At 38.0% G+C, this 10,428-nt stretch overlaps 1 protein-coding gene and 1 pseudogene across 1 annotated transcript in view; one reads left to right on the top strand and one right to left on the bottom strand.

The window, feature by feature from the left end:
- The window catches only part of C9 (complement C9), a 60,750-nt gene that overhangs the window by 31,949 nt on the left and 18,373 nt on the right, over nt 1-10,428 (bottom strand). Inside the window, exons 2-5 of the mRNA XM_023536913.1 lie at nt 5,554-5,614; nt 1,790-1,870; nt 1,257-1,401; nt 852-999 (exon numbers count right to left, since the gene is read on the bottom strand). Coding sequence (XP_023392681.1) covers nt 852-999; nt 1,257-1,401; nt 1,790-1,870; nt 5,554-5,614 — 435 coding nt within the window. The remainder of the gene's footprint in view (nt 1-851; nt 1,000-1,256; nt 1,402-1,789; nt 1,871-5,553; nt 5,615-10,428) is intronic.
- LOC111746039 lies at nt 8,940-9,058 on the top strand (annotated as a pseudogene).

The following is a 10,428-nucleotide window of genomic DNA, read 5'->3' as shown; positions in this document are numbered from 1 at the left end:
CCATATGCAATCTTTGTCAATCTCCTACTGGATGGGGGAACAACTATGTCTCTGTTGGGGACAATTTACCAACAAATCCACCCAAACATCCTTACTGTTCAGAACAACTAATGGAGACTATGCTATGGACATCTGTGGAATGTCCTCTGACTACAGGGAACAGAACAGAACAGCACCTCCGGCCTGTGTCATTTTCACAACTCTTGGAGCACAGATCTACAAATGGTCTCTATTCTGTCCTAAACTGTCTGACTTTTCATCCCAGCCTTCTTGGCCAGAGCCCCTATGTTTTGTATGGAAAATGAGTGAAACTTCAGCTCTGAAATGAGAACCATAGTCTCAACACCATCACCAGCTGGCATCAGAATTGCTTCCTTTGTCCCATTCCTTTTGGAACAACTTCAGAATGCTGGAACCTCCTGAGAACTTATAACCAGGTATAGATCCAGGAGAAGTTTCAATGGAAGATAGTCTTCCTGGTAATTCAAACATTTGAATGGAATTGCCAGACCAATTTCAAATGCTAACATGTCATTTCAACCTTGCTATTGTCTTCCAGAGGTTCATAAATGAGTTATTTCATCTTCTACTGAACTCAGAAGTAATCAACTAATATCTTGATAGTCTAGACCATTCTACAGACACCCACTGAGGTCGGGCAGTTTGTCCAAATTATCCTGAGATATTTCTTCAGCACTTACTCCCTTTCAAGCTCAAACATAATTCAAACAGAATACAGCCCCACAGCTACTCTTCCTACCAATGTGAAACTTCTACCACTCCAGCATGGCGGGACAGATAGAGATCATTTTCACTCATTCTCCTCTAGAACAGTCAAGTGGAATACTGACCCGTAGCCTGCTGTCCGTGCTAGCTCGGACTCTTCCACCACTCTGTCGCGGCAAGGGGGGCGGGGATCACTTTCACAATCATCTTCGTCTGTAAAGTCTCCGCAGTCATTGTCGCCATTACACAGAAGTCGCCTCTTTATGCACCTGCCTGCAATCAAAATCAGGAAAGACACTGTATGTCTCATGCCAAGTTTTCTCTCTCTTTCCGAAGTTATGAAATGCAATTTAATGCTGGAGGAGAGAGAACACACATACATTTTACTTTTTTGTACAGAATATATAGATGGTCTACTTGCAGGCCCCTTTCACACTTGGAAACATGAGTGTCTAGAAGCATATGTCTTTCTTTTTCACCCACAAGTGCACACAGAAACCCACAATGATCAGTGAGAGTGAGAGAATTACCTGTACCACATTTAAAGTCTTTTCCACAGTCATCCTCCTCATCTTCACAGATCTCTGTGGGTTCACACTGCTGTCTTTCTCCCACAGTGTCGAGGCACTTTTTCCCATTATATTGTCCAAAGACCACAATACTCCTTGAGCGAAACTGCACAAAACCAGCTGAAAATGTTAGAATGTCTAATGCCAAAAAGGGATTATGAGCTAAAATTGCACCCACACCACTGCAGCCCTCCAAGCCCACGTGAGTCCATGGTTTTAAGATGGAGGCCATAAAAGCAATCACGAATGTTACTTAAAGTAACACCTCACATTCTAAGGTTGGCCGTCTCTTCTACAGAAGATGGACACTCATTTAGTATATCATGCCACATTTAGGTTTCCCAGCAAGGTCAGACATATCCATTTACATATTTAGCTTTCCTTCTCAGTTTGCAACTCACTTGCGGGCTCCCTGACTATTAGTCATTTCCCTGCGGATGTTGTCAATAATTTCCATCTGGAGATGTAAGCAGAGAAAAGCATTGAATGCTTACCATTTGTTTCAGGCAAGGGTCACATTTCGACCATTCACTCCAGGGGCTCATTCTGCAGTCTATGGGCAATGGCGTGCCACTCTTTTGTTCTGCCCCTGAGACATAACTAAGATAATAGAACATGTCAATTTATAATGACCATTATGTGCGTCAGTTTCTAAGAAGTCTTCACAAACCCATTTAACTTATTTACTACTTGTCCTCTTTCCAGATCATACTACTTACCTTTTGACTATATCTCTCATTAACATTTGATCACATACTATTTTGTATTTTTAACACATCTTTTTGTTTAATTCTTGTACTGAATTATAATTTAACTTTCAGCCTAATAACAACAATAATGACGGTGATGAGGAAATGTAGCCAGGTGTCCTGCTAAGTGTTGTACATTGATTCGCCTTATATTTACAATTAGTTTGTGAACTCACTGAAGCTACCTTGTTTCAGTTTGTACCACTCCCAACAGTGTGGCAAAGCCTGGAGTTGCCTAGTTCTCTTGCAAATTTAAGCCAGCCAGCCCAGCCACTCCTAAAGGAAGCACATTATAAATCAGGCTTTCCCACCCCTGCATTCTGAATGTTTTAAACTGGAAGACTTACCACTTCACATTCCACTTCAGAACTTATTCCTCATCTTTCTGGGTTTTAACATCATATATCTTGGCACTATAGCCTTCCCTTTCTCCCCCACACCCAATACTCAGCAGCGCTTTCTTGGCTTTGAACTTTTCTTTCTCTCTTGGTTCACCATTTGGATCTCTTCTGGTTGCAACACCAACTTGGATTATTATCTCATTCGATGGCAGGAAGGAAAAAAAAAACCCAAACAAGCCACCAAACAAGAATCCTATGAACTTCCTGCTCCCACTTTCCTGACCTGGAACCTCTCTTTTTTACAGTGCATCCTCTTACTCTAGAAGAGTGACTAGGTAAAACCCAACCGTCCATAGGCTATAGATTCGAGCTCTTCTTTGAGACCTTGATCAATTGAATATCTCCTCCATTTAAAATGCTCCCTCATTATCAACTCCTTTTCATTTGTAATATAATGCGTTCAAGTCTTTGACATTAAACATAAACAAGCAGAGATGGATAAGCAAATAAAACACTCTATTTGAGTTCTACATTTCCTTTCGGCTATTCCCACCTCCCTTCGCAATGACACTTAAAGGAATACTACAAACATTTATATTTCTCTCCCCTCCAAAATAAAAATAGTCTCATCTCCTTTTTTAACCCTTCATGCTCCTTTAACTACTACCCAAATTCTCTGATCTTTTGAACCAACTCTCTTGAAATAGTAGTTTGCACCATGGTCCCTTGTTCATTACCTCCCAATCACTGCTCAATCCTACTGCCTCAAGGACACTGCTCTTGCCAAAGTCAGCAATGACTTCCAGGTGGCTCACTTGGTTCCTTTCAGTCCTTATCTTATTGACTTCTTCCCAGAGGTCAATGCAGTTGACAACTCTTGCTGTTTAAAACACTCTCTTCCCTTAGACTGAATGACACTAGATTTCTCTTGTTTCTTCTTTCTCCTCTGCCCTTTTCTCCTCTCCTGTGCAGGTTCCTCCTCCTTTGATAGTCTCTGAAATGCTGTTTTTGCCTCTAGGTCCTGTCCTCGAATCCCCCCCCCCCCCCCCCCGCCACCCGCCCCGCCTCTGCGCTTTTCCTAGGGCTTTGGTTTCTGAGTGTATGCTAAGGACATCCAGAGATAAGTCTGCAGTCTAGACTTCTTTTCTGAACTTTAAACTCTTGGGTGTAACTCCCAATTGGACATCTGCATTTGAATGTCTTTGTGGCTCATTGAACTCAATGTATTCCAAAACAAATTCATTATTTTTCCTCTTCTCTCAAAGCTGCTCCTTCCCCTGCATTTATTATCTTGGTAAACAGCACTTTCATTTATGCAGTCACCCTAACCAGTGATTTGGGTGTTATTTGTTTTATCCTGCATCACTCATGCTCATCTTCCATTTCTAATCAGCTACTAAAACCTGTTGTTTACAGTCTTATAAATGATTCTCAAATCCATCCATCCTTCATCTCTTTTAGACATTTCTCTGGTCTACACTAACATTACATCTCTTCTTGATGACAATAGTTTCTTTCTAATCCACTTTCCATAAATCATCCATATATATATATATATATATATATATATATATATATATAATTTTTTTATTTTTTAATGCAACGTTGACCATACCATTCCCCTACTAAAGATCTTTCAGCAGCTTCCCCTCACTCTTAAATTTCAAATTCTAACAGTGTAATAGGCAGAGTAATGACCCCCAAACATGTCCATGTCCTAATCCCCAGAATTTATGATGATTATTATTTTTTTGGTATGAAAAGGGATTTGCAGATGTGAGTAAGAGATTATCCTGTATTATCTGGGTCAGCTCATCCTAAACCTGTGAGCTCGTAAAAGCAGAAGAGTAGTTCAGAGAGAAGTGAAGACAGGAGAGTCAGGAGAAATTCAAAGCATGAGAGATTTCACTGGCTATTGCTGCTGCTGAAGATAAATGGAGGCTACAAGCCAAAAAATGCACGCAGCCTCTAGAAGCTGGAAGAAGAAAGAAAATTAATCCTCCCCTACAACCTCCAGAAAGAAAGGTAGCCCTGCTGGTGCCTTAACTTTAGCCCAGTGAGACCCACTTCAGACTTCTGACCTACAGAACGGTAAGATAATAAATTTGTGCTATTTTAAGCCACCAATTTGTGGTAATTTGTTACAGCTGCAATAGGAAACAAAGACATATGGTCTAGAAAGCTGTACAAAGCCTATCTCCTTCCTAATTCAACTTCGCTTATCTCCACTTAAGTTCCAACCACAATGAACTTCAAATTTCCAAGATAAGCTACTTGTTCTCATGCCTTCAGGCCTTTAAACCTGTTATTTCCTACTCACCACTTGAATATGTTTTTTCTCCTTGAGAAACTTCTCTAACCTCCCATGTAATTCAGTGTTCTGTGTACATATTCTTATAGCATCTTGTTATTTCCCTATATCATAAGCTCCTTTGCAATGATATATTTCATTTGATTAATTTACTTATTCACTCATGTATCCATTCATTTATTGATTATTAAATATGTATTAATTGTCTACTATTTGCTAGTCATGGGAGACATTATGGCATGCAAAACAGCAGAATAAAATAAAACAAAACCAGGATCCACAGACTAATGGAGCTCATGTTCTAGATAAAAATATCAGTGAGCTAAGGAAATTTTAAATATTGTTCAGCTTGCATATATCAAATGCCTAGAACATAGCAGGTGCTGAATAAATGTTTTCTAAACAAATAAATGAATAATTAAGTGAAAGAAGGAGAAGAAAGTTTTTGATCATCTTGTCTTAGTCCTAGGCCTGTATTTCTCTAGGTTAAGATCTCCTGGTTAACCACCCACATTATATTTATATGAGACTTGCTTGTCATTATGGTTGGCTTCAAGATTGGAGACATCATTTTTATAAGCCTGACTCTTGCCTACATCATCCAGAAAATCAGGAGGACTGAAAAGCATCAAACTTTTAAAAATACAGGTTAAAAAATTTATTATATAGGCTATCAAACCTTTGAAGAAACTACTTTCCTGGAAGTCTGAGTATTCATGTATATCTGAAACCACATGGCTGAGAAATTCTCCGCTAGGACTTTTCCATAAAACTATGGCCACATCTGGAACTGACAGACCTCAGCAAGGGGCAATGGCAGATTCACTTCTATGATCTATAGCACTGGTTTTCAACACTGATTGCATGTCATAATCCTCAGATGTTAAAAATAAGGATTGCAAAATTGTGATCCTTATTCTAAATCAATTAAATTAGGCTTTCTGAGGATAGGCTCTAGGCATCAATGTTTTTAAAAGGTATCCCAGGTGATTCTCATGTTCAGACAATGTTAAGAAATGCCGGTTGGCAATATATCCAGTGGCTATTCATAAAATCTGAAATGGTGTTATTCAAATGTGTGTGTGGGGGGGGGGAGGGGGCGGTGCTCATTATGTCAATAGTACCCAAAGATGAAGCCACAATTGACCTGAAAATGTCACTGAGCTGGTCTATCATCGGTTTCAGGAATTACTCTAGGCTTTACCTATTAATGTCTCTATAAATTTTTTCAATATCTTATAGTTTCTCCATTATTATTCTTGTTGTCTTCAACTAAATTATCTTCTCCTATCAATCTTTTTTGTGTTCATCACTTACTTAGATGATCATGTCATCATTTTTTTAGGATCTCCTCTAAAATGATTACTTCCTTGGTTCTAGAAACCACACCCTACAGACCAGTGGTATGACACCTTTGTCTTTCTCCAATAAACAACTATTTCATAGGATACAGTACAGACTGGAGGATCATTTATGGGACGTAAAACCCACTGCAAATACTCGAGAGTGAGCTACATTCTTGTATCGGGCAAACCTAGAACCTGGCCAGTAATAGGAGCCAATGAGAATGGCTGTTCATCTGTCTCACACATAAGTAACTAGGACTCTGTGTCAATGATAATGGCATTGCTGATAGACAGTTCTCTATCATCCTTTGCATTAATAGTAGCCCTGATTAACTATATGCACACTAATTCTCTTCCTTCTTAGTTTCTAACTTAAGGACTCCTTTTCTTTTTACAGATTGACTCACACTTTGGACTTAGTACAGAGCACCAAATCTTTGCCTTTGATTTTTTTTTGCCCTCCTAGACCATGATTTAGAGTTATTCCCTGAATGATCCAACCTAACTCCATAAAAAGATCCTCACAGATCCCACCCTTGCCCTGGGAGCAGGACTTACAGCCCTGTAGATATTACGCTCAGTGTACTTATTCGTTTGCTAGGACTGCTATAACAAGGTATCACAGACTGTGTGGTTTGAACAACAGAAATTTATTTTCTCACAGTTCTGAAGTCTAAAAGTCCAAGATCAAGGTATCTGAAGGGTCAGCTTCTTCTGAGGGCCCTTTTCTTGACTTGTAGGTGACTGTCTTCTCCCTGTGTCATAGCATGGTCTTTTGCTGTACTTGTCTGTTCAGATTTACTCTTCTTATGAGAACACCGGTCATGTTGGATTTGAGCCCACCCTAATAACCCCATTTTAACTTAATAACCATTTTAAAGACCCTATCTCCAAATATGGTCACACTCTGAGGTACTAGGAATTAGGACTTCAACACATAAATTTTGGGTCGACATAATTCAGCCCATAACACTCAATAAATATTTTTCCGATTAAGCAAGTCTTTATATTTGTCTACTAATTTTATTAGATAATTTTCAAAGCTCATTTTCTAATTAAACCTTTATACCACTGAGAGATACATTTTGTAGGTATTATTAGTGTTCTTTTGCAGATAAGAAACTAAAAACAGAAAAATATATTACTATCCAAAATTGAACAGTTAGTGGCAAGACAATTTATAGAGTTTATGTCTCTGAACTCCTAATCCACAGCAATTTTGCCTTGTCCCCTATGGTGCCTCCCCCTGCCTCCAACTCACTCAAATCCTCTTAGAAATAATCTAAAAGGTCATAGCTTACTCAACAATTTCTGGGTATAAAAGTCTCACAATTTTTAGACATTTTGAGATAACGAGGATATTTGAGTGAAAAAGAAAAAATATATATAGATAGATATTATATATATATATATATATATAATGTCACAGCCCTAGGTAAAGCACACCAATTGGACAACCTCATTCTTGCCTGGATATATTTTGAATTTATGTTGAAAACAATGTCAAATTAGGCAAAAATAAACTGAAAATTGTGTGAACACCTGGTCGTTTTACCTTCGCTGCATACTTAGAGGCAAAATAAAGGCAGGACTAGAGAGAATTATTAGGAAGGAATAAGAGACTGTGCAAAAACCTTGCACTACATAAATATTAAGAATGGTGATGAGCGATCTTGGTTAGCTCCTTCTGAATCCAACACTCTCTCCACAGCCCCTTTGCCCTTTTGACTCAAGAGGCAGATAATCTTTTATAATTCAAGGACTGGGCACATATGACACTCACCACCTGAGCTATTAGACTGAGTGGAGAAGTATTTGTAAAGCACTTTTTGGATTCTTACATGAAATGTGTTTATCAAGGTTTATCAAGTTAAACCTACTCGTAGTGTTTCAAACTCAGCTTGAAAGTCACTTCCTAGATCAAAATGATGTACATCAATACAGCAGGGAGTCTAACTTCTGGGCCAGAAATGCATTAAATGAAGGACCATCGATGTACACCTTGTCCCATCTCCCTGCTGTATAGTTCCCAGTTTTACAAAAAAAAAAAAAAACCTCAGGAGCAGCTCATATCCCAGGACACTTTGTGATAGACTCAGGCAGGAAAACACCTGCTGTAAGAAGAAATCTCTTTGTCAATAAATAAGACAGTGTAGCTCCTTTGAGTGGAGAAATATTACCTAATTAGCACTGCATTTTTGACCCATGGATCAACCAGTTTATTTAGTTCATGCAATTCATTGAAATGGAAACATAATATGACAGCAGTGTCCAACACTCTAATTTTTCTCAGGACCTTTCCTGATTCCCCAAGTCTGTTAAGAGCCAACATTCAACAACCTTTATGGAGGGTCTACTCTGTATCATGAATTGTTCTAGTGCCTGGGGCCACAAGACAACACCCTTACCACCATGAAGTCTACATTCCAGTGGGTTGAAATACAATAAATGAGTATACCAGGAAATATAACATGCAGTCTCAGTTAAGACATTTGAATTGTGAAGGAAAATAAATCAGAGTAAGAGCTTAGAGAATGTCCTAGGGCTGGGGAAGGGGAGTGAGAGAACCCTGTCAAAGGAGGTGCGGTGCTTTAGAAATGTGTTCACAAATTCTTTGACATTATTCCCATCAAACATGGGGTCTATGTGCCTACTTCTTGAAGCTGACGGGATCTTTGTTAATGTCTTGATGAACAGAATGCCATTAAAGTAAGTGCACACGACGTCTAAGGCTAGGTTAGAAAGGCCATCCAAGTTCTGCTGGTTTATCTAAAGACACTTGTTCTGGGAGCCTTTTAGCACTATGTATGAGGCTGACTTCCCTGAGTCCTTTAAATATATGAAAGATGTGCAACCTGACTCAATAAGAGAAAGGCAAATTAAAACTGTTCATAGATGTCTACAGCCATGACACCCTGAAGAAGCCTGATCCAATCTGATCTTAGAAGCTAAGCAGGGTCAGGCCTGGTTAGTACTTGGATGGGAGACTACCTAGGAAGACCAGGTGCTATAGGCATAAAAATAAAAAAAAATAAAAAAAAATAAGAGATTGTAAACTGACAAGGTCCTTGCAATCTGTGTGGTCAACCAAGGGTTTCCTTGCCTAAAAGTAAATAAAATAAAATAAAACTGTTCAAAGTTATCATTTTTTTCACCTTTCAGATTGACAGATGTCAAAAAATTGGCCTAGAGCTCCTGCTGGCAAGGCTGTGGTGAAACAAGCATTTAAAAACAAATTTTAAATTTTTTTAAAATTCCTATTCCCTAAACCCTCTCCCCTTTGGCAACCATCAGCTGTTCTCTATGTCTATGTGTTTTGTTTATTCCTTTATTTTGCTTTTTTTAGACTCTACATATAGCATATGGTATTTGTCTTTCTCTGTCTGACTTATTTCACTTACCATAATACTCTCTAGGTCCATCCATGCAAATGGTAACATTTCATTCTTTTTGTTGCTGAATAATATTCCAGCATATATATATACCACATCTTCTTTATCTATTTATCTATTGATGGAGATCTAGGTTGCGTCCATATCATGGCTATTGCTAGTAATGAACATAGGGATGTATATACATTTCTGAATTAGTGGCTTTTGTTGTTGCTGTTATTTTTTTAGATAATACTCAGTAGTGGAATTGCTGGATCATATGGCAACTCTATTTTCAAGTTTTGGAGGAATCTCCATACTGTTTTCCATAGCGGCTTCACTAATTTATAATCCCAACAGTGTACAAGGGTTCCCTTTTCCCCACATCCTCGCCAGCAGTTGTTATTTGTTGATTTATTGATGATAACTATTCTGACAGATGTGCGGTAACATCTCATTGTGGTTTTAATTTGAATTTCCATGAAGATTAATGATATTGATCATCTTTTCATGTGTCATTTGGCTATCTCTAAATACTATCAGGACAAATTTCTGTTCAGGTCCTCTGCTCATTTTTTAATTGGATTGTTTGTTTTTTTGGTATTAAGTTGTATGAGTTCTTTATATATTTTTGGATATTAACACTTTATTAGTGTATCAGTTGCAAATATCTTTTCTCATTCAGTAGGTTGTCTTTCTGTTTTATCGATGGTTTCTTTCACTGTGCCAAACTTTTTAGTTTGCTGTAGTCTCACTTGTTTATCTTTTTTATTGTTGTTGTTTCCTTTGCTTGAGATATATTTAAAAAGATATTGCTAAGAGTGATGTCAACAAGTTTACTGCCAATGTTTTTTCTAAGAGTGTTATGTATTTAAGTATTTAATCTAACATTTAAGTATTTAATCTAGATTTAGTTGATTTTTGCATATGGTGTTAAGAAAGTGGACCAATTTCTTTCTTTGTTTTTTCTTTCTTTGTTTTTTCTCTTTCTTTCTTTTTTCTTTTCCTTCCTTCC

The sequence above is a fragment of the Pteropus vampyrus genome, unplaced genomic scaffold, assembly GCF_000151845.1.
Source record: "Pteropus vampyrus isolate Shadow unplaced genomic scaffold, Pvam_2.0 Scaffold172, whole genome shotgun sequence".
Taxonomy (NCBI): domain Eukaryota; kingdom Metazoa; phylum Chordata; class Mammalia; order Chiroptera; family Pteropodidae; genus Pteropus; species Pteropus vampyrus.
The sequence above is the reverse complement of the archived record's forward strand: the minus strand, read 5'-3'. Positions and strand labels throughout refer to the sequence as shown.